The sequence below is a fragment of the Oncorhynchus clarkii genome, chromosome 21, assembly GCF_045791955.1.
Source record: "Oncorhynchus clarkii lewisi isolate Uvic-CL-2024 chromosome 21, UVic_Ocla_1.0, whole genome shotgun sequence".
Taxonomy (NCBI): domain Eukaryota; kingdom Metazoa; phylum Chordata; class Actinopteri; order Salmoniformes; family Salmonidae; genus Oncorhynchus; species Oncorhynchus clarkii.
The window spans coordinates 10,115,909-10,140,907 of NC_092167.1; the positions used below are offsets into that span (position 1 = coordinate 10,115,909).

The following is a 24,999-nucleotide window of genomic DNA, read 5'->3' on the forward strand; positions in this document are numbered from 1 at the left end:
TATTATGTTGCAAAACGTTTGAAAATGACCCAGGACTCCAAGGACCCCTTCAAACATGAAGTGTGTTTGGTGGGTGTGTTTTTAGGTGACTCTGAAAGTGATATGGTCTCTGCATGGTATGGTTGCATGCTTCTGGTCTTAGAGAGGACATACCACTCTGACCATGAGCCATACGCTCCCAGAGGCAACCCTACTATAGTAGATCTCTCAGGGATGCACTAACCTGCACTGTAAGTTATAATTTAGGCTTCTGGCAATACCTTAGTAAAGGCAATGGAATAATAAAGTGTTTTATTTATATATTATATATATATATTAGAATGGAGAGCCAGGCAATAAAAAAATCACACAAGTGGAGGAAATGAATAGTTTAGGAATATTTGTATGACTGCCATAGTAACTTCTGCCATAGTAACTTCCATAGGATATCAAATTATCATCAGAATTCAAATAATGTCTAACAACCTATTTTTAATATCTCAGCATTAAGAAAACATGTCCCACGACTAACTCAATATCTGGGCTATAACATTTTACGACACTACTATGAAATATTTAATTTGATGTTTTTGAAACTGTCTCCAGCCCATGTTAGATGTGATTTTATTATTTGGAAACATTCAACAGGAATAATATTTAATATTGGGTTGGTGTGTAGCTAGTGAAGGAGGAAGGGTCTGTGTTGATTTTAATCTACTGCTGAAGGGCAATATGACTGAATGTGTTGTGAGTGGGAAGTGAGTGTCCCTAGGTAAACTGTTCAGGGCTCTGTTGGACATAAATGATTATTACTGGCTCAGTCTCTCTTATATTCTCCTGCTTTCTCCCTGGTTACCTCTGTCTTCCTTATGTGAGGTAGGAGTCCTCTGCCTGCCTATGTGAGGTAGGAGTCCTCTGCCTGCCTGCCTGCCTGCCTGCCTGCCTGCCTGCCTGCCTGCCTGCCTTTGTGAGGTAGGAGTCCTCTGCCTGCCGGCCTGCCTTTGTGAGGTAGGAGTCCTCTGCCTGCCTGCCTGCCTGCCTGCCTGCCTGCCTGCGTGAGGTAGGAGTCCTCTGCCTGCCTGCCTGCCTGTGTGAGGTAGGAGTCCTAGGACTGGGAGGGATTGGGTGATCAGTTCGCTGTCTCGTTAGCTGACGGAGGGGGAGAGAGAAAGAGAAGCGAGGAGGGGGGGACTTCAGTAGAGTATGTAATAGGAAACCAGCCTTTTCTCTCTCTCCTCCTCTCTCTACCCTTCCTTCTCTCATCTCTTTCACTCATCAAGTCTGTCCTGCAGGCGGTTGAATGTAATAGCAGCAGCGCTCTCTTCTCTGCCTTCTTTCTGGGTTAGTCACCAGGGAACTGTCTCAGTGGTACTTAACTGCTTGACGGGGATAAGGACTGGGTCAACACAGGAACAATCAGGGAACCAGGGCTTTGGGATCGAGACAGAGCAGGAGAGGAGCCTTATAAGGTGGGTCCTAGGCTGGGCTGTCCTAGGCTGGGACAGGGGTGTGTGGACAGTCAATCTTTGTGACAGAGAGGCGGTAGTGGGAGAGGGCTGCGTGGACTCGGGCTAACAGGTGCAGGGTCCCACTGGTAGACAGACGGAAAGGGAATAAGAACGGCTGAAGCGAACACATTTAGACAAGTATTAAGAAAAGCTCCAAAAGACTTGATCCAAATGTAACTGCATTTGTGTCTTGTTAATTTAGATACCCGTTTACGGTTTGGTTTATTTTCTCCTTTCTATAATGATGGATAAGGGGTTCTCTGTGTTGAGTTTTGTGGAGATATGTCTGAAATGACGTGCTGTGAGGCGTCTGAAAAGTAATGCTGATCATTGAATGTGTTTTTGATTGTTCTTCATCACTGATGTTCACACACCATACTGTATTTATGGTGGGATACATGTTATATTAACAGTTACATTGAGTAGAAAGAAGTATAATTGTTATAGGACGTACTATTACAAATATATCAGGGTGATCACAAGTGTGCCTTTGCTCTGAGACTGAGATTCTCATGTTGTCTGACATCAACTATATGAGTAAAAATAGAAGTAAAAATAGAAGATGATTGACTATAAGCCAAAGATATATTTAAAAAGTGTTATTTAATTCAATTCAACAGGTTACTGTTGAGCCCTAAACCCTCAATTTTTATTACAAAAACATTTGTTTTTCTTAGCTCTTCCTGGTCAAACGTGTGTTTGGCAACATGTCCATGTACCCGAGCCGTTAACTTGTGAGTGACGGGGTGTGGTGTGAACACTCGGAGCCGCTCTGGTAGATCCTGTAGGCGGAGGGAAGACACCGATCCAGACAATTCACACAGTGTTCAACTCTTTACTCTCAGAATATTATTATCTGTTTACCATATTTTATTTATATGCTCTAGGTCTAAATAGCATCTCTTTCATGACTAGAGAGACTCTCTTGTGTAATTTGTGTTGTAATTACAGTGTGGTTATCTCTATCTAAAGTAGGAATCTTTGTACAAATAGAACCAGGAAGAAGAGCGAGTCTAGACCAAAACAATCCATTTATCAAGTCGTAATCCAGATGGGACTGCTTTTTCCTCATTACGCTCCATATACAGTGTATTCTGAAAATATTCAGACCCCTTGATGTTTTCCCCATTTTGTTACGTTACAGCCTTATTCTAAAATGGATAAACAAATTCCCCTCATCAATCTACACACAATACCGCATAATGACAACAATCTAGTGTACAAAGCCATATGGAGAGCCATAAACATGTACATTAATTTGTCTGGCGAGACTGTACTCTGTCCAGAAATACTGCTAATTGCAAATGTATTGAAAAAATGAAATATTACATTTGAATAAGTATTCAGACCCTTTACTCAGTACTTTTTTGAAGCCCCTTTGGCAGCAATTACAGCCTTGAGTCTTGGGTATGACGCTAAAAACTTGTAGCGTGTATTTGGGCAGTTTCTCCCATTCTTCTCTGTAGATCCTTTCAAGCTCTGTTAGGTTGGATGGGGAGCGTCGCTGCACAGCTATTTTCAGGTCTCTCCAGATATGTTCGATCGGGTTCAAGTCCAGGCTCTGGCTGGGCCACTAAAGGACATTCAAAGACTTGTCCCAAAGCCACGCCTGCATTGTCTTGGCTGTGTCCTTAGGTTCGTTGTCCTGTTGAAGGTGAACCTTTGCCCCAGTCTGAGGTTCTGAGTGCTCTGGAGCAGGTTTTCATCAGGGATCTATGTTCCATTCATCTTTCCCTCGATCCTGACTAGTCTCCCAGTTCCTGCTACTGAAAAATATCCCCACAGCATGATGCTGCCACCACCATGCTTCACCGTAGGGATGGTGCCAGGTTTCCTCCATACGGGACGCTTGACCTTCAGACCAAAGAGTCCAATCTTGGTTTCAAATCAAATTTTATTGGTCACATACACATGGTTAGCAGATGTCATTGCGAGTGTAGCGAAATGCTTATGGATCTAGATCCGACAGTGCAGCAATATCTAACAGGTAATAACAACAATTCCACAGCAAAACCTAATACACACAATCTAGTAAAGGAATGGGATAAGAATATAAAAATATATGGATGAGTAGTGACAGAGCGGCTAAGACACAAAAGATAGTGTAGGATACAGTATATACATATGAGTAATGCGAGATATGTAAACATTCTTAAAGTGACTAGTGTTCTATTTATTAAAGTGGCCAATGATGTATGTAGGCAGCTGCCTGTCTGTGCTAGTAATGGCTGTTTAACAATCGGCTGGCCTTGAGATAGAAGCTGTTTTTCAATATCTCGGTCCCAGCTTTGATGCACCTGTACTGACCTCGCCTTCTGGATGATGGCGGGGTGAACAGGCAGGGACTCGGGTGGTTATTGTCCTTGATGATCTTTTTGCCTTCCTGTGACATCGGGTGTTGCAGGTGTTCTGGAAGGCAGGTAATTTGACCCCGGTGATGCATTGTGCGGACCGCACCACCCTCTGGAGAGCTTGTTGTGGGCGGTGCAGTTGCCGTACCAGGAGATGATACAGCCCGACAGGATGCTCTCAATTGTGCACCTGTAAAAGTTAGTGAGGGTTTTCGATGACGAGCCACATTTTCTTCAGCCTCCTGAGATAGAAGAAGTGCTGTTGTGCCTTCTTCACCACGCTGTCTGTATGGGTGGACCATTTCAGTTTGTCTGTGGTATGTACACTGAGGAACTTAAAACTTTCCACTTTCTCCAATGCTGTCCCGTCGATGTGGATCAGGGGGTGCTCCCTTTGCTGTTTCCTGAAGTCCACGATCATCTCTTTTGTTTTGCTGACATTGAGTGAGAGGATATTTTCCTGACACCACACTCCGAGGGCCCTCACCTCCTCCCTGTAGGCTGTCTCGTCATTGTTGGTAATCAAGCCTACTACTGTTGTGTCGTCTGCAAACTGGATGACTGAGTTGGAGGCGTGCATGGCCATGCAGTCATGGGTGAACAGGGAGTACAGGAGGGGGCTGAGAACACACCCTTGTGGGACCCCAGTGTTGAGGATCAGCGGAGTGGAGATGTTGTTTCCTACCTTCGCCACCTGGAAGTGACCTGTCAGGAAGTTCAGGACCCAATTACACAAGGTGGGGTTGAGACCAAGGTCTCAAGGTTAATGATGAGTTTGGAGGGTACTATGGTGTCGAATGCTGAGCTTTAGTCAATGAACAGCATTCTTACATCGGTATTCCTCTTGTCCAGATTGGATAGGGCAGTGTGATGGCGATTGCATCGTCTGTGGACCTATTGCAGCGGTAATCAAATTGGAGTGGACTAGGGTGTCAGGTAGAGGTGATATGATCCTTGGCTAGTCTCTCAAAGCACTTCATGATGACAGAAGTGAATGCTACGGGGCTGTAGGCATTTAGTTCAGCTACCTGTGCTTTCTTAGAAACAGGAACAATGGTGGCCATCTATAAGCATGTAGGGACAGCAGACTGGTTAGGTATTTATTGAATATGTCCGTAAACACACCAGCCAGCTGGTCTGCGCATGCCATGAGGATGTGGCTAGGGATATCATCTAGGCTGGATGCCTTGCGAGGGTAAACACGTTTAAATGTTTTACTCACGTCAGCCACGGAGAAGGAGAGCCCACAGTCTTTGGTAGCGGGCTGCGTCGGTGACAGGCACTGTATTATCCTCAAAGCGGGCAAAGAAGGTGTTTGTTTGTCTGGAGACCCGGGGACGTGCTTTCAGTTTAGCGCGAATGCTGCCATCAATCCACGGTTTCTGGTTAGGGAAGGTTTTAATTGTCACAGTGGGTACAACATCTCCCATACACTTCCTTAAACACGCTCACCGAGTCAGCGTATATGTCAATGTTATTCTCTGAGGCTATCCGGAACATATCCCAGTCCACGTGATCAAAGCAATCTTGAAGCGTGGAAACCGATTGGTCAGACCAGCGTTGGTTAGACCTAAGAACGGACGCTTCCTGTTTTATTTTCTGCCAATAGGAAGGGAGCAACAAGATTGAGTCATGGTCAGATTTGCCAAATGGAGGGCAGGGGAGGGCCTTGTATGCATTGCGGAAGTTAAGAGTAGCAATGGTTGAGCGTGTAACTCACTCGTGTTCATCAGACCAGAGAATCTTGTTTCTCCTGGTCTGAGGGTCTTTAAGTGCCCTTTGGCAAACTCAAAGCGGGCTGTCATGTGTTCTTTACTGAGGAGTGGCTTCCATCTGGCCACTCTACCATAAAGGCCTGATTGGTGGAGTGCTGCGGAGATGGTTGTCCTTCTGGAAGTTTCTCCCATCTCCACAGAGGAACTCTGGAGCTCTGTCAGAGTCGTCATCAGGTTCTTGGTCACCACCCTGACTAAGGCCCTTCTCCCCCGATTGCTCAGTTTGGCTGGGCGGCTAGCTCTAGGAAGAGTCTTAGTGGTTCCAAACTTCTTTCATTTAAGAATGATGGAGTGTTCTTGAGGACCTTCAATGCTGCAGACATTCCCAGATCTATGCCTTGACACAATCCTGTCTCGGAGCTCTACAATTCCTTCGACCTCATAGCTTGGTTTTTAGACAGGTGTGTGTGCCTTCCCAAATCACCTCCAATCAATTGAATTTACCACAGGTGGGCTCCAATCATTTTGTAAAAACATCTCAAGGATGATCAATGGAAACAGGATGCACCTGAGTTCAATTTCGAGTCTTATAGCAAAGGGTCTGAATACTTATAATAAGGTATGTTTTATTTAAAAAAATCTAAACCTGTATTCACTTGGCCATTGTGTGTAGATTGATTTAATCCATTTTAAAATAAGTCTAACCTAACAAAAATGTGGAAATAGTCAAGGGGTCTGAATACTTTCCCAATGCAGTGTAAACATGATCAATTGTGTAAAATGTTAATATTCCATTACAAAAGACAGCCTTGGAAATTGCTCTCATTCAGTAAAGACATTATGGCAGAGGCAGAAAATCAGATCTCCTGTTCGGCATCTAAGAAAAACAAATTGGTCTTAAAATGTCGTCATACATTCATCAATTAGTAGTTTTTTAAAAGAGAGATGGGAAATTAATTAGACAAAGGGCCAAGCAACACACAATAAACCCAATTATCATTATACCACTTCGGTAATGTATTGCTGTATTTGTTCAAGTCCAGCTTCTTTATGGAGACCAATTTAATTGTCATCGCCAGGATTCCTGGCAAGGCTTCGACAAGCAGCAGTATTTCTGGTCTGATTACAGTCTCGCCAGACAAATGAATGTTTATGGCTATCCACATGGCTTTGTAGACCAGAATGTGGAGCAATGCTCCTTATAAGGCTGTTATGTATATCAATGGGGAGCTTGATTGTGTACATGGAGCACTATCAGGCTGCCAGACATGCCTTAGGAGGTTAGGGAGGTCAGTTGTACTAGCTAGGTGCCAGTCATATTTGTAGGGATCTCCATGATGTCACCTGACAGGTTATACAGTATGACCGTGGTAGATTTTACAGCAGGAGAGAAGTTCCAGTTGTATGTGTCTAATCCTGCTGAGGTGGCGTGTCATGGTAGGCCTGTGTCTTATCTCACAGTAATGACTCCTGGCACTCAGCAGCAGTAGAGGCTCCCATCTCCAGTGAGGGTTTAAGCAGCTGTGAGGCTGACATCTCCAGTCCAGAGCAAGGGCTTCTCTCTCCTGGAACTCACCCCAGCTAGGGTGGGCTGGGATAGGGAGGGCCAAAGAGATCTTAGCCCTTCTGCACTTTTCCATATGCGTTCTAACTCTTCACACGCGGCCCCTCAAACGACGACCCAAGCCCGTCATGCAGGTTACATTTCAGCTGGGTGATATATGGTTCATCTGATCCCAGTGCCTCAAACTTTCCATCAGCTGCATCCCAAATTGAAAGTTTCATAGATATCCCACCCTCATCTATAAGCCATGAGAATATACATCTGTGCTCGTTTGGGTGCATTTTATTGTTTCCCCCATTTTTATTATTTTTCTATTAAACCAAAATGGATACTCTGCGCATAATACATTGAGTGGCGTGGCCATGGGCAGAAGAGCCTGCTCAGTTTTTCAGAGGCAGTGAGAAGCTCAGTCTTTGGTTAGCAGTAAGACAATCTCTCTACAGGAGAAAGTCCCCTGGTAATACCTGTCTTTATAAATAATGGAACTCCTCTTGTCCAATAATGGAAGCAGAGTGAAGGCAGAGAGGAGATTCTCCCCCAGCTCTTTTGTGTAGATGAATCTCGTCCATAACAGGCAGCCATGTTAAAGGACATGGTAACTGATGGATTTAACTGTCATGTGACACTCGATCTCTCCTTTAACACGGATCCTTATTATTTATTGTTATTATTAGAACAGGAAGTAGACGCCATAGGACAGGAAGTAGACACCATAGGACAGGAAGAGATAATGGAGGGCTGCAGCACTGCTAGTTTTAATCCTACCTTTCTAATCAGGAATTGTTTCAGACCTGGGAAACAAGATGAGTGAATCAATCAATTACTGGGATCTATTAACTACCGGGAAGAGAAGAAAATCAGCTGTGGTGTAGCCCTCGTGGACTGGATTTGAACATCCTTGCTGCATCTGTGGTACTGTAGTCTGACCAGTGATGCACCGCTCTCTCCCTTAGGTTATTTGGACTAGGTGTGATTCCTGAGGCCCTGCTGTCATGAGGTGGCCGGAGGGGGTCGTGAAGACCCCGCCCTGGATAGGAGCCAGATCCACCCTCCTGGCTCTCTCTCTCCTCCTCACTTGTGTCTCCAGCTTCCTCCAGCCACTGCCAAGAGTCTTCCTCTCCTTCGAAGGTAAAGAAATGTCCTGTTTACTCCAACAGTGAATCCCTAAGCATTGGACAGACGTGTCCTACATCTAACCTTCTCCAGAACACCCGTAAAGCATTACCTCCGGCTTAGTCTCATCCTGGTCTGCTGTGTTTCACCACAGCTGTGATGAGCTTACAGAACACAATGAAGCTATTAGTTTATGGTGTTAATGGGTAACATATGGTCAATAACAGATTGATGCCCATCCAGAGGATGTACAATCATCTTCGTCGATTTGAACTAACAAGAAAATACTATATAATTGCCTTCTCTGCAATGTCTGAGATGAGGTCATCTCAGACATTCCCTTAGATGTTTGTGTTTGATTGACATTTAATCAGTGTTCTCTGCCAGATAGTGGTAGGGCGTCTCTAAATGTTATAGTACCCATGCTGCTTAGTCCCTGTGGGACTTAACATTGTCATGTTCTTGGTTTGGGCCTGTGAGACCCTGAGATCGTGGTTCTGTTCCATGTCATTGAGGCGAGCCAGAGCCATACCTCTGTGAGATCGTACTGTACTGTGTCATGAATGACTGACTGCCCTGGCTCCGCCTGGTCCTGGTTAAACGTTAAACACACACACTGGGTGGAGGCACTGTTTCCTTTCCCTGTGAGTGTTGTTACAGCCTCTTGGTTTGATTCTGTTTTATTTAATTTCCTTGACACCGATGATTGGATGAATTATTAACCCTCTGAACTAGGAAGGAGTTTGCGGGGGAGGAGGCTGGAGGGGTTGCTTCTTGTTTCTCTAGCTTTCAGGAACCATCTACCCCTCATAAGTGGTGTAGCTGTACACTGGTGTTGATGTTGTACAGCAACTTCTGGGTATGTTTGATTATCTTTCAGTACCTCCAGGCTGATTTATTTTGTCCAATCCAGGAAAGACTGTGGCTGTGCTATGTCTTTGTTGCACGTGTCTGTGCGGCGTCTGAGTGCTCAGACAGTGTGAAGAGGTGTTGTGGCTGTGACTCATTGTCTCTGGAAAGGCTGTGATATGCTGTGGTCATCTTTTTCCTTGACTCCTGGCACCTTTCTCTTCCTCTCACTGGCTCTCATCCTCTTTCCTTCCCTGACTTTCTCTCTCCTCTCCCTCTCTTCTTCTCTCTGTGTTTCTCTGTGATTGTCTCGAGTGCTGTAGCCCAGCTGTCAGACAGAGACAGGCAGTGAAACGCCCCACTCAGCAGAGCTGCTCACAGACAGGACCCAGGCTGTATACTCTTGTCTAGGGGATGTGTGGAGCATTGCGGGTGGCTTGGAAAAAGCCTGCTCGCTCACTGCAAACAGACCAAACCACTCAAATACCTCTGTGGCTTTTACATACAACCACGGTAGGCCTATTCACTCCTGCCCTGTTAAATGGCTGACCTCCAGGATTCATGGTCAACATGCTGGAAATGAATCTATCCCTGCTGCTGATCATGTGATTGGTTAATCCCTTTTCCATGTGTGGATTTAATATGTCCCCATTTCCTGTTTTAGTTTGGTTTTACTGTATCTGAGTGAAATGTCAAAGGGAACTATTATCAGTCAAAGTGGATCTTGGTTGGGTAGCTCTGGTTTTGTGGCGGACCGGTAATAGCTTGATTTTATTTATTTTTTATTTGAAAGTCAGGTGTGTGTATGTCACTTAGGATGATCTATGTAGGTGCTTCGCTGTGCTTTATTCCCATGGGACTCATTGGATTGAATTAGTGTGAAAACAGAAGCAGAGGGGATTTGGCAGTGACTGGAAGGACATATCAAGGTAAAGAAAGGAATGGAGATTTGATTGTGAGCCAAGATTTCAGGTGTTGGTTAGCTTCCATGCTGTGATTTCTAGAGCTATTCTGTCCGGGATGTTAAGCACAGGGGAGTTGAGCTGAACTCATCTATGTTGGTGGAGCTGGAAATCCTTTTCCGTTGGGGCAGACAGGCTCCATATTTCACCCTGCATTCAGTGGAGCTTCTGCCTGGGAGAGATCCAGATGTAGGGAGTTTGAGACTCCTCTGACCGAGGGAGAGGACTCTTCTCTCCAATAAACTCCAGTGTGGACGTCCACCACTGTGGGAATAATTTAGGGTGCATAGGCTCTCTCCAGTACCAGGGTGGGGAGAGGTGCAGGGCCCAGAGAGGGTAACAGGTGGGAGGTCCAGTCAGCAGCAAGTGTAAGGGTGTGTGTCAAAGGTTCTGCACTGGAGGCGAGATATACTGTAGTTCCCTAGAGTAAAGACTATTTTATTACTACAGCCTAAACTGACTAAACCAAAAAAAGAAACTCTGGGGGGAGACTTGTCAGTACACAGTATCTCACTCTCTCTCTCCCTCCCTCTAGCTATCCATCTTTTCTTCCCTCTCCCTTGAAACTCTAGCCGAGGGTAAGGCAGGTTCAAGTGGCTGAGTGAGCCAGCTCGCGTCTCCAGGAGAGGTTGCCGTCACTGACATTCCTGCTCCCTCACACTGCTTAATCTTGTCTTGGAGAAGCAAACGCAATGGCAACCAAAACACAATAATAAACAGTGAGAAACGCAGGCCCCAGAACGCAGCCCTATATAATAAACAGTGAGAAACGCAGGCCCCAGAACGCAGCCCTATATAATAAACAGTGAGAAACGCAGGCCCCAGAACGCAGCCCTATATAATAAACAGTGAGAAACGCAGGCCCCAGAACTCAGCCCTATATAATAAACAGTGAGAAACGCAGGCCCCAGAACGCAGCCCTATATAATAAACAGTGAGAAACGCAGGCCCCAGAACGCAGCCCTATATAATAAACAGTGAGAAACGCAGGGCCCAGAACGCAGCCCTATATAATAAACAGTGAGAAACGCAGGCCCCAGAACGCAGCCCTATATAATAAACGGTGAGAAACGCAGGCCCCAGAACTCAGCCCTATATAATAAACAGTGAGAAATGCAGGCCCCAGAACGCAGCCCTATATAATAAACAGTGAGAAACGCAGGCCCCAGAACGCAGCCCTATATAATAAACAGTGAGAAACGCAGGCCCCAGAACGCAGCCCTATATAATAAACGGTGAGAAACGCAGGCCCCAGAACGCAGCCCTATATTATAAACAGTGAGAAACGCAGGCCCCAGAACGCAGCCATATATTATAAACAGTGAGAAACGCAGGGCCCAGAACTCAGCCCTATTTAATAAACTGTCAAATACGTTTCAGTAAAGCTGGAAACTAAATGAGGGGCTTCCCCTTCCTCAATTTTTAGCAAAAATAATTTTGGATTTAGTAGCATGATAAGAGATTTGTATTTAAACTTTTCAATCACTTGTTTTCTCCAATATTTAGTCTAGCGACCCCTTTCATTTGACATATTCCAAAACACAAACTCCATCTGTCTCAGTGAAAGTTAAAATAATGAATAGCGGACCGCTCTGAAGTCTGTGTTTTGTCAGCCACGGATAAAATAAGATAAGGGCCATATTTTCCCATGAATCATTAAAATGTGAGACTGGTACAAAGCCCAGGACTAAGGACTGAATAATAAACCACTAACAGTGAGGCTTCCTATAGCTTTCCCTGAGCAGGTGAGGTGTAGATTAGACTGGGCTAGGTCTAATCCTAGGCCAGGATTCAGTGAAACGCAGAGAAAATGTAATAAAATATTTGGCTGAATCGTGGGTTAGGATTACCTAGTCCCAGTCAGATTTACACCTCACCTGCTCAGAGAAAGCTTTTGGGATTTGGAGCCCTAGGCGTCGTGATTTGATGGCTACTACAAGTCAAGAACACTGCGATGTCGATAATCTGTGTTTATTTAAATCCCTGCCATAGACTATATGGAGAAATGTTTCAATTTCAACTAAGGTGGAAAATGAATCTGGGTCTGTTCCAGTAGTCATATAGCATTGTCCTTTCTTAACCCGATTCAGTGACATAGGTGATATGCTTTTAATCAGAAACAGAATTCACTTTTCTGTCTTGGCTTTTTACTCCGCAAAATATACTTTCGAACATAAAGTATCTGGATTTCATCTCGGTCAAATTGCTGAGCATAGAAGAAAACGTTAGATCATCAGTTTCTTGGTCAGAAAGATGGCTCATGCCATGTTGATACTTTGTTTGACCCAGGTGAAACATTTCACAACCTTTTTGTTAGGCTGCGTTCTGCACCTGCCAGTGAGTTTACAAGCCAATACGACAATGTTTTAGCCCTGATCTAATTGTTAGGAGGCCGTATTAACGATTAACGAGTTGCCTGCCCAGGGCTATGGCTGTATGGTACTTATCACACATCTAAGGCTGTCTGTATACGGTCTGGTAGGATGATTTGGGTTTTGTTTCTCTCTGGGGGGTTGTGAAGAGGATTCTACACTAAGGCAGTGGGTGTTGAAAGTCATGGTCACTGTCGCTACTGACAGGGTACGTGTGGCTCAGGGTGGGTGCTGGTCTTTGTTTAAGATGTCATTAATGTCATCTGTCCTGCTGGTGGTCAGGGTGTCACTGTGTAAATGAGGCTTAAGAAAATATTCAAGTATTTGGATGTAAAAAAAATTAATTGTCTGTGTATATCTCTGTGTGTGTGTTTTAGCAGGTGTCTATTTGAATCCTTCGGTCTAGTCCTTGGTAGAGAGCCTTGGTCGCGTAGCTGTAGTTTGAGACATGTGGGAGATTTGATTAAGATGGTGTTCTTGTAATGAGTGTTCCCACTCTCTGGGAGCTACTCCTGTTCTCAGCCAAACCCTGAGCGGAACCAGACGTCACACACACAGCCGTCTGTCTCACAGCCTTTCACCATAGAACGGATGCTCTGGTTCCCCAGCTTCCTCAGATCAGTTCCTTCTTTTATCATGCGTCATTAGAATCTCCTCCTAGCCCTCATTATTCATAAAGGATGACTATCAGGAGGTCGTCCAACTGTGAAGTATGTTTATTTAATTGTGGTATGGTGTGTGGGTGTGCACGCGCATGCAAATTCTTCACATTTGATTACTTTCTACTTTTCCCTGAATCACCATGGAAACTGACAGTTTTTTTTTTCTCCATCCCTCTTTATAAAACAAATTGAGGCTCTGAACTGTTAAGTGAATATTTGGAATACTTCAGGTATCCTGAAAAATGTTTGACCCCTTTCAGATTTAACTCGAAGACTCCTCTGCGTTTTACTGAGGAAAATCATGAGGTGCATTCAGTGAAACTGAAACACAGCCAAGGTAAAACCATTTTCCGAATTCCTACGTGAAGGACTCATTTGGAAGATAAACAGCAGAGCCTTGCCAATGTAACATTCAACTCCTGTAAGATAATGTCTCAAACTTGAAATCTAATGGCAAGGTCTGAGCCAGTGGTTTGATGTTCAAGGTTTTATCCTTGCCGAACCTAAACCTCAAAACCTGATCATAAATCGCCTAACTTGCCCCAGATCTCATGATAATGTGCTCTCTATGGGTTTGCACTTTTGTCTTCTATCCCTGACCCCTCCGCAATTACAGGGCCTGGATAGGTCAAACAGACTGCTGCCTGCATGGTCGTCAGCAGGGTCAATAGGAAGTCAAAGGTCGTTAAAGGCAGGGCTGACGCAGGGCAAAAGTGGACCTGTGTGTCTGCATTAGTGCTCAGGGGCATGGAAGTAAAGTAAAATGCTTATAATTTCACAGAGCATCCCATATCTGCTTTACATTATTTTTCCCAGAGTGCATCTAAACTTGTAGTTTGCAACACAATTTGCCTTTGAAGTGAAATCACAAATCCGTGATGGTATGCTCCAGGGAGTTCAAGGCTATGCAAACCAGTGACCTGTCATTACTGTTGACAGAGAGATATATTTAAACATACAAATAACCAGGCTGACTGGGGTTGTTTTTTGTGTGGTTGTTGTTTGTGTCTCCAGGCATGTGTCCTGTTGCTAGCCGAGCTAATTGATTGAGTTACAAACAGGACATTTTCCAGTGAAGGTTAGCGGGTACAGGCTGCAGCAAAGCCTACGGCTGCTGTGTTTGCGGACAGGGTTTGACAAGCCTTCTGTCAGTCATACTTTTTCTCTCCTTTCTCCCCCTTTCTCTTCCTGTCTCTGTGTTTTGACATTCCTGTCTTTGACCTTGCCGCCCCAGATGAATGTTTTAGTGTTCATCCCGTGCACCATGTTGAAAGGTAATCCATGGCCATCAATATGGAAGAGAAGGTATCCTTCTGGAAGATGCACAAGGTCAAATGGAAATGGTGACGGTTGGTCTTTGGGAATTTAGGCTATTGATTCAGTGAAATGTGTTCTCAGCGTTGTTTTTCGGTCGTTTTTTTACAGGTGTATCATTAAATATTTTATCTTGCACACAACTATTCTGTATTCACTAACAATGGAACAAGGCTCAGAGTGACTCTTTTGGAATAACTCTTTATTATACCAGTGAAAATGTTTGTATTTTATTGTTGGGATCAATGACAAAATGTGAGTTATTTGTACCTTTTGAGGTCAAGACCCTTTTCTGAGATCTTGGTCATAACATATCGGTTTTGAGTGAAGATTAAAAGAAACAGCATGTCTGTGACCAGTCATTACTCTCTGTACCCTCAACAGTGGTGTAAAAAGTACCCAACTGTCATACTTAAGTAAATATATGTTATTAGAAAATGACTCAAGTGAAAGTCATCCAATTAAATACTACTTGAGTAAAAGTGTTTAGTTTTAAATATACTTAAGTATGAAAAGTAAATGTAATTGATCAAATGTACTTAAGTATCAAAAGTATAAATCATTTCAAATTCCTTATATTAAGTAATCCACACCGCACCATTTTTTTTAATTTACGTGTAGCCAGGGGCACACTCCACCACTCAGACATAATTTAAAAAGAAAGCATTTGTGTTTAGTGAATCCGCCGGATCAGCAGTAGTTGGGATGACCAGGGATGTTCTCTTGATAAGCGTTCACAATGTAAAGAGTAATTTCAGGTGTCAGGGAAAATGGAGTAAAAAGTACATTATTTTCTTTAGGAATGTAGTGAAGTAAAAGTCATCACAAATAGCAAAGTACAGATACCCTAAACGACTTACAGTAAGTAGTACTTCAAAGTATTTTTACTTAAGTACTTTATACCACTGACCCTCACCATAATTCAACAGCACTGAGATGACCGTTTGACATTCATGTCAGCCAGGAAGGAAAGACTTTTTAATCCAACAAAACGACGATCTCAACATGTCATCTCTGCCCAATTCACCTAAATTTTTCTCAGCCTTTGCTTCTCTTCCACTTCCACTAATAAATCAGAGAATCTCATGGCTCAGTACTGTCTTAATCCTCCCCTGAACCTGACAGTTTCAAGTTTTATTAGTCGTATACACTGTCCAACAAAATGCTTACTTGCAGTTTCCTTCTCAACAATGCAATAATAGAAGATAAGAATACGAACGTGAAGTAAATGACTTCGTAGAATAGAATAAACATTTTAGCATAAGTATAATACAGGAAGGCACATTTGATAGTTCAATATTGACTCTCCCTCTGGTCTCATGGGGCCTGTAGTCTGTAGCTGAACTGACAGTAAAAATACATTGATTTAGTATCTGCGGGCGGGGTGAAGGAGTAATTGGAGGACTGGTTAGGTGAAAGGTCATGAGAGGCCCTATCGGGGGGGTTGGTGGGATGCTATGGCAGGTGAAGAGGCCAGGTGCTAATTAAGGCTAACGCTTAGCTAGCGTGATGGACAGGTTGGGTTGCGTCTCCGGTTTCAGACTCCTGGAGGAGATATTACCCAACGCCACTGCAGCGCAGGTCATCCGTGTAAGAAGACTGCTCTGATACTGGTGCTGAGTAACCTCACCCTGCAGAGTCTTAGAGAACCACACTCTCACTGCCAAGGAGAAAGATTATTCTATGCCCTCGTGTTCTACCCTTGTGTCCTACATAGTGAAAATGGAGTGAGAAATCAATGATGGGGATGTCATACTAAAGGCTAATAGGAGAATAGTCATCCTACATATGACCGAGTCCCCTGACATGATGTCTGGAGACTACTAGATAATGCAGTAACTTACAGAAAATGGTGGGAAGAGGATGACATTGGATGGGATGAGAGTTAGCCGGCCGAGCGGTTGTCCCTCTTTCTCACAAGCAGTCCCTGTATGTCTATGGAGAGGAGTGTGTTGATACTTGAGCGGTGAGTTTGTGTGCTCCTGCTCCTCTTGCCGGGTCGAGAATGTGGTGAATGTCAGACAGACCGACGGACAGCCAGATGACTGTCGCCCTGCACTGGCCACTCTGGGTGGTCCCTCTCTACGGGAGGAACAAGAAGGAGACCATGCTCTGGCACGATACCCAACCCGTCCCCTCTGCTTTACCTGCCTAAATACCACCTGCCATAACACTGTATACTGTAGAGGTAATGTAGGCTAGGCCTATATCCCCATGGTGATGGAAGAAATGTCCTCGTGCGGGTCAGTGTCTCCAGAGCCAGACCGACGCTTTGAGTTGCCAGGATAAAGGTTGTGAGTGGCGCAGTATGTGTGAATGTACCAACATTGTATTAGAGGAGTGTAGCCATGCAGAACTGAACCCAAGGAGATGTGGCATTGTCCTCACAAAGAGCACCGACACTTGGCAAGAGGTCTAAAGTCAGACATTTATAAAGAAACCCACTCCATCTTCAGTGGGTACATGAATCAGGGGGCGGAAGTGTACTAAGCCCATGCTTCAATATTTATCAAGGCGAGTGATTGGCATCCGCCTACTCCTGCCCCTGAAAACAGTGGAACACAGCTCCTAGTCGTTGAAAATAGACTATGCCTCATTTGCATGTGGTTAATGAATTCATGATGGCCTTTGAGGGTGTGGCCCATTTTGAAAAGGAATGCATTGAATCTGAGACTCAAAGGGAGGTTTGTGATTGGCCGCCTGCCCGGCTCTGGTGTTAATGGCGTCTGAAGACCTCTGGGCCTTTGGCTCTCAAACACTGAGGTAGCCAACATCCAGCAAGAACTCTCACTCCACAGGCCTAGTTAACCATATAACGGCGGCAGGGTAGCCTAGTGGTTAGAGTGTTGGACTAGTAACCGGAAGGTTGCAAGTTCAAACCCCCGAGCTGACAAGGTACAAATCTGTCGTTCTGCCCCTGAACAGGCAGTTAACCCACTGTTCCTAGGCCGTCATTGAAAATAAGAATTTGTTCTTAACTGTTCTTAATTGCCTAGTTAAATAAAGGTAAAATAAATAAAAAAATTCAGTACCCCCTATGAGTAGAGCGGATTAAATCTTGGTTGTAGACTTGGTTCTCTTAAACTTCAGCCCCAGATGAGCCTTGGCTTGAACCGTCAAGCCAAATACGACATCCATATTAGGAAGTTGTCTATTCACACAATGCCGTAATCCTGATCCTTTGATGCCTCTTTGCACCTGGACACAGCTGGACTACACGTGTCATGGCTCAGTACAACCTGAGAGTGTCAGTCCCCAGCTGGTGCCCCCCACATAGAGAAAGGGAGAGTAGAATGAGTCTGTCAGGGTGGCTCAGTGGGCCGACCAGCACAGACTGCTGGCTCCATGTCCTTAAACCCGGTCTTGGGACCCACATACTCATCGCTCTTGCAAAAGCCAGACGGCGTACTTTCCAGCGGCGCTGAATCTCTCTTTTTACAATTCTGCAATGTGATAAAACTGTTCCTTGTATGGCGAGCCAAACCTAAAACACCACTGGCTTGTTTACTGGTGGGGATCATGGTGGAGGCCCACTACTTTGATCAGCCTAACAAATGGGAGAGTTAGTATGTCATTCCGTGTTATGGGTTTTCACTTCGCCGGAGGGAGACTTCTTGTGGTGGTACAACCCCCCCCCCCCCCCCCAATGTAATCACAGCAACGTGAAACAAGACGAGGCCTATCCCATCTACATTTATACAATTATGAAATGAACACTGCAATCTCTTCCACGATTTTAATTACAGTAATACCATCATGGGCGGAAGGACAAGTCCCTGCTGCTGCCCAAATCCTTCACTTAGATTCTACAGACTGACATCACAACTGCCCTTTGGATAGTACTATGTGGCATGCAGGACGGTTCTTGCCTTTCTCTGCTATCCTCCCTTAGTTTACAGAATACTGATGATGATGATCAAAGCTTGTAGTCTGGTAATGTCATCAGGTGTTCCTGGTGGGTTTTAGACTGGATTAAAAGGCTGCTGTCTAAAACAGATTTGCCCTCCGTGCACAAGGTTCACTGGACTGGGGATCAATGCAAATGTGCATCGAAAGTGTGTTTAATAAGCTGATGAAATATAGATCTGAGATCCTGCTGTAATGTCAAGGTGAATGTGTATCCATTAGGTTCATTAGTTACATTATCACCATCGAAGATCTCTGACCTGATGTCTTGGGTGACCGCTAGTATGGATTTATATCTGGGTTTTAGTCTTGCATGTGAAATATGTAGACTACTCCACTCAGACTAGATAACATCTGCAGTTGCTCTGCGGCAGTGTACAACCATGCGAAGCCCGCAACCCACCACCACTCTTAAATATTGAATGACCGTTGTGGTCTCTTGGCCCTGACTGAAGGTTTTTGTGCCGCTTCCGCTTGACCAAGCTCTCACAAATGAACCACTCTTCAAATGGACTAGAGGTATTACTGTGTGGTCACCTGCAGCGGTCGGCTGCTCTGCAACCCACAGTCCACTACATGGGTGAACGATCCTGGTCAGAATGTTATTCCTGCACAGCGGAGCCCCCATGGGTGAACGAGTCTGGTCAGAATGTTATTCCTGCACAGCGGAGCCCCCATGGGTGAACGAGCCTGGTCAGAACGTTATTCCTGCACAGCGGAGCCCCCATGGGTGAACGCGCCTGGTCAGAACGCTATTCCTGCACAGCGGAGCCCCCATGGGTGAACGCTCACAGTCAAAGTGAACTCTGTAGTCCAAGCAGGAGGCACACGGGGGAAGGTGTGGCCCACCTGCCCACATAAATAATAGACTACCCACAATCCTCTACTGAGTCTTCAACACTGCTCTGCATTCTCCTACTGCGGGTGTGTTCTGTAACGGGGGCAGAAATGTTTTTGTATCCTGTCTATGATGCCTAAACAACAAGGGATACGCCATTTCATCCTCAGTCAACACCACAGCAGCTCAACCTACATACCAGACCTCCCCAACGTCTTACTGTCAAGGGTGGTGTCCTCCCGTTTTACGATCCCCTGAATACTTCAAGCGAGCCAATAACAATGACCAGCATTCTTACTCATTATGTTTAACAGAGCCCGTTTTTTCCTCAAGCCACATCTGAGTGAATCCAGTCTACATAAACAGCACCATCCATAGCAGACTGGACAGACGAGGACAATATAGCCAATTATATACACAAACACTTATGACATACTCAGGGTCTCTGCTGGTGATGTCATCATAGTGGAATGCAGGCTAGGCCCATGGCTAATAAATATTACTACAACCTAATGGATTTAAAATTCATTGTGATGAGAGCATATGGGAGCTCCCATTTGATATGTTGGTTTTCAATAAACAGTCCCGAACTCATCGTAAGAGCATGGGTTTGATTGTCAACCCAATGATTTATATGGTAACAGATCGTGTTGTACATGTACCAGCCACTGTCCTCAAATGCTTTAAGCGATACTTCTGGGACTCATTATTACTGATCTATGACAGCCATTATATTGTTTAAGGTTTGCTTTGATTACAGCCACGTATTAATGTTATGGCGTCAAAAGCTTAACTCGTCCCACAAGGATGACCTCCGATCCCATCAGGTCAGAGGTTAATGGGTAGTAGAATAAACATCCTCAGACCTGCCTGCCACCATCTCTCTTTGTAAGCCGATCTCATCATAAATTAGACGCATGCTAAATTGTGCAAATCCCATGCATCTCAGGCAGAAAATGGTGGAGAAGCACTTGAAGTGAGTCTTCATGTTTTTTCTTCAGAGAGTGCAGGTGCGGTACACCAACGGCTATTGTGACATTTTGATAGGCTGTATTGCTTACCCAGGCATGACTCCTGTCTTTCCCGCTGGTGTCATGATGAGCAGACAGACACTGGATCCCATGGTATGCACCAGAGGCTATGCTCGCCTCACAGAGGATCAGCTGGGCGGCGGGGTCATGTGACGCACGCCTGCCGCGCTGTTTCCCCCCAAAACACTGGACTTAGTTAGGGCTTCCACCCACGGTAGGAAACATGAGTGTCCAATTCCTCCACTGAGAAAACAATACAGAGTTAACTTATTATCATTATTTCACCTGGGCCGCCTCACCCCACACACCTCTGAACACTTTGTTCCCCTTGTGGAATGTTCTAGAGGGACAATATGGATAGAATCAGACTGTATCAAGAGCATTGACTTTAGGGGGGTTTCCAGATCCACATTGAGCAGAGCTACAAACCCTTCTGTAAACAGGAATCATTAAGTGAGAGTCAGCACCTTTTGCTCCAGGAAAAACAGAAGCAGGAGCCCGCAGGCTTGTAAACTGAACACTCCTTTCCCTCAAGCATAAGAAAAAGATCAAATAAAACCCTTTCCAAGAAGGTCTTTAAATCTCTCCTGCCTGCTTATTCTGGAGGGATGTAGGTAAGAGTGGTTTGGAGTGAAGCATGGTTTTAATTAGTTCTTATAGTTACTCCTTCACCCCTGGTGGCACGCCTGGCTTCCCTGATCTCTGGCAGCGCAGGCCGTTGAACCTCTGTAGCCTGATGAGTCAAAGGCTTGAGCTAACTTAATATCTCCCTGAGCCCAATGCGACCCTATCTCCTCACCTCTAAAGCTTTGGACACGTGATCTTCTCCTTTTTCCAGAGGTTCTCTTTGTTAAATGCACATTGTACTTGTTGGAGTTTGACAAGGGCCTTCGTATTAGATTTGAGTCTGGTGGAAACAAAGCATTGTGTGTGTTGTTCATTAGGCGCTGTGAGATAATGCTCATGCCTAAAGTTATACATGATACACCAACCGACTGCTTTGTGCTTTTTTAAGAATATCGGCAAAGTTGATTTCTCTACATTTGATTGGGGCGTAGGATAAATAAATTTGTATTTGTCACATACACATGGTTAGCAGATGTTAATGCGAGTGTAGCGAAATGCTTGTAGTGTAGCGAAATGCGGATGCTTGGGCCTCCCGAGTGGCGCAGTGGTCTAAGGCACTGCATCGCAGTTGCTAGTTGTGCCGCTAGAGATCCTAGTTCACGTCCAGGCTCTGTCGCAGCCGGCCGCACCTGGGAGACCCATGGGGCGGAGCACAATTGGCCCAGTGTTGTCCGGGATAGGGGAGGGTTTGGCCGGCAGGGATGCCCCTGTCCCATCGCGCTGTTGCGACTCCTGTGGCGGGCCGGGCGCAGTGCACGCTGACACGGTCGCCATGTGTACGGTGTTTCCTCTGCCACATTGGTGTAACTGGCTTCTGGGTTAAGCGGGCTTTGTGTCAAGAAGCAGTGCGTCTTGGTTGACTCGTGTTTCGGAGGACACATAGCTCTCGACCTTCGCCTCTCCCGAGTCCATACGGGAGTTGCAGCGATGGGACAAGACTGTAACTACCAATTGGATACCAGGAAAGGATGCTTATAGAGGTATGTGAAGATCAATAGAGTGAAGAGCCGTGGGAAACGGTACTTATCCATGTAAACAACTCTAGCTGTATTCCATACGGCAACAGCACTAAACATGATCAGAAAGAGAGTGAGGTGAGGCACTGGAAAACAGCTTTCATTCAGGATTAAAGGGCCTCGACCTCAAAAGCAATACTATTGAATAGAGTAATGAAAAGTGATTTTAGCCTGGAGGCCTCAAGGAGAGCATAGCCAGCCTGTTTGTTGATTAGAGAGAAGAAAAGGAAGAAGGATCAACTTGCTCTTAACTCCTCCACTCCTGCCCCCCCCCCCACCTGCCCCTGTCAATAGTGATGAATATGCGTGACTTTGACATAGACAGTGAAGGCCTTTGATGGTTTGGATGGAGAGCTCTGGACGCTTAGACAGAGAACGTTTACTTCTTCCTTCTTGCTTTAGGGCAATACAGGCTTTTTCAGTAGCTGTCGGTCAGAGAGACAACCAAGTAAATGTTTTTTCCTTAGATTTATTTTGCTCACCATGATAGTCCAGTGTTCATAAAGTGTCTGGAAAGTTGTTGTGTGGAATCTACTGCATGCATTGAAAAACGGACGCAATCACCTTTTTATGCACTTGTTCAGTCAGTGTTAGCTGACTTGGTATAGTCCTGCTGTAAACGCAACAGATCCCTCATTTATTTCCCACCATAACATTGTCCGTTTGTGTATCCCACAGACCTGCAGGCCTCCCAGACGGTGGAGTACTACAGTCTGTCAGACAAAGCCATGGACTACAGGATCCTGTTGATGGACGAGGACCAGGACAGGATGTATGTAGGCTGTAAGGACCATGTCCTGTCTATGGACATCAACAACATCACCCATGGGACACTCAAGGTGAGGTCCTCTGAGCAGTCCGTTAAACTGCTAAGAGGATTTTCCTTACAGCATCAGGGAAATGTTTAGTTGATCATTGTTTGTTGTGATAGTATTGTAAGTAGAGAATGGATATAGCAGGATACTGACTTCATCTGCCTTACAGTGTGATGGTGTGATGACTCATAACTTTGTCTGATACCAACATGAGTTCTATTACTTTCCATCCTATTGATCAAGCTCACACTAGAGACAAAACGACCTTGATCTCATTTAGCTTTCCTTGCACGTGGCAGATCATGCTGAATACATTATGCTAATTATACAAGAGCAGTAATGGTGGTAATTAAGTTAAAATATAGTACATTTTATAAGCTAGATCACACCCATTTCATGGAGCAAAATATGACACATCTTAGTGGTGCTTGATGCAGTTCTGTGATTCTGTAACAGAAGTTCCCTGCTAATTGTATCTCTGTGTGCAGTGAGGGAGCCGTCCTGTCTATAACTGACAGGTGTGAAGAGCAGAACAGATGGGAATGCATTTAGTTTACCCCAGAGAGAGCTGTAGCACATCCATTTGCAAAGTAATTGCCTGATACGTTCCCAGCATTAGATCCTTCAAGCTCCTCACGGGATTGGAAATATAGCATTTACTGGAGACAAGTTATCATCATGATTGGGAAGTTCACTAAAGTGTAGAGCATCCCTATTAGGAAGTCACTACAGTGTAGAGCATCCCTATTGGGAAGTTCACTACAGTGTAGAGCATCCCTATTAGGAAGTTCACTACAGTGTAGAGCATCCCTATTGGGAAGTCACTACAGTGTAGAGCATCCCTATTGGGAAGTCACTACAGTGTAGAGCATCCCTATTGGGAAGTTCACTACAGTGTAGAGCATCCCTATTGGGAAGTCACTACAGTGTAGAGCATCCCTATTGGGAAGTTCACTACATTGTAGAGCATCCCTATTGGGAAGTCACTACATTGTAGAGCATCCCTATTGGGAAGTCACTACAGTGTAGAGCATCCCTATTAGGAAGTTCACTACAGTGTAGAGCATCCCTATTGGGAATTCACTACAGTGTAGAGCATCCCTATTAGAAAGTCACTACAGTGTAGAGCATCCCTATTAGGAAGTCACTACAGTGTAGAGCATCCCTATTGGGAAGTTCACTACAGTGTAGAGCATCCCTATTAGGAAGTCACTACAGTGTAGAGCATCCCTATTGGGAAGTCACTACAGTGTAGAGCATCCCTATTGGGAAGTCACTACAGTGTAGAGCATCCCTATTGGGAAGTCACTACAGTGTAGAGCATCCCTATTGGGAAGTCACTACAGTGTAGAGCATCCCTATTGGGAAGTTCACTACAGTGTAGGGCGTCCCTATTGGGAAGTTCACTACAGTGTGTCTATTCCTGTTCAATATGTTATCTTCTCTTCCTTCCTTCCGCTCCACAAACTGTCCATTGTTTTTGGGTTTAAAAAAAATCCCAACTTTCCAAGAAGACCAGGATGTGCAATGGTCCCTAATGAAGCTGTTTTCTGTGATTCTCACCAGGTGTTTTGGCCTGCATCTGTTAGCAAGATTGAGGAATGCCAAATGGCTGGCAAGGACCCCACGGTAAGAACACTTACACTCATTATGTAGCACTAACTGCTAACTAAATCCACTGAAAGTCATGTGTGATTCTAACTGCTAACTAAATGAATGAACACACTATACTGATGAAGTCTCTGGTCCTTCTCCATTAGCATGTGTTAGCATGTGCTAGCATCCTGGGTTCCAAACGCGTGGGGCTGCAGATGTGGAGTTGAGGAGAGTCATTGACTCCTGGCATTCCTTATGTTAGTTTATAGTTGAATGAGGCATAGGAGTGCTCAAATCCACCCAGAGAAAATAAACAAGCATCAAAACAGTACGCTAACTACTGTGACTGACAACAGATCCCATAACCTGGCCTGAACCCTTACTGCACTGAGTCTCTGTTGTATTAGCATATACAACATCGACAACCTCAAAACATCAGCTGGTGATTCAGATTTCTGTAACTAATTAGGCTGTTTTGCATGTTAGGACAAACATTCTGTTTTTGTTCCATTGTTTTTAGTGGACTGTGTTGGTCTGTTTTTTATTTGGACTGTGACTTCAAAGGCATTCATGTGGTGTACTGTTATGAAGCTAGTAGTCGTAGTTAGTAACAACAGCCACCATGACAGAGAGCTGTGGTCTTGTACAGTACTAGAGTGTAGGACCATAGTCTTGTACTGTAGGGGTAGAGAAGAAGCTGTTTCCAGTCAGTGGAGGGTGATTAGTGCTGCCTAGAGTCACGGCTCCGGCTCTGTGGACAGCCTCGCACAAATATTTGGCT

General features: G+C 44.9%; 1 protein-coding gene across 1 annotated transcript in view; it reads left to right on the forward strand.

The window, feature by feature from the left end:
• Positions 1 to 1,240: 1,240 nt before the first annotated feature.
• Positions 1,241 to 24,999, forward strand: part of LOC139378507 (semaphorin-3C-like) — a 39,425-nt gene continuing 15,666 nt past the window's right edge. The window contains exons 1-4 of the mRNA XM_071120731.1: positions 1,241 to 1,448; positions 8,071 to 8,245; positions 22,486 to 22,646; positions 24,189 to 24,251. Coding sequence (XP_070976832.1) covers positions 8,110 to 8,245; positions 22,486 to 22,646; positions 24,189 to 24,251 — 360 coding nt within the window. The 5' untranslated portion in view covers positions 1,241 to 1,448; positions 8,071 to 8,109. The remainder of the gene's footprint in view (positions 1,449 to 8,070; positions 8,246 to 22,485; positions 22,647 to 24,188; positions 24,252 to 24,999) is intronic.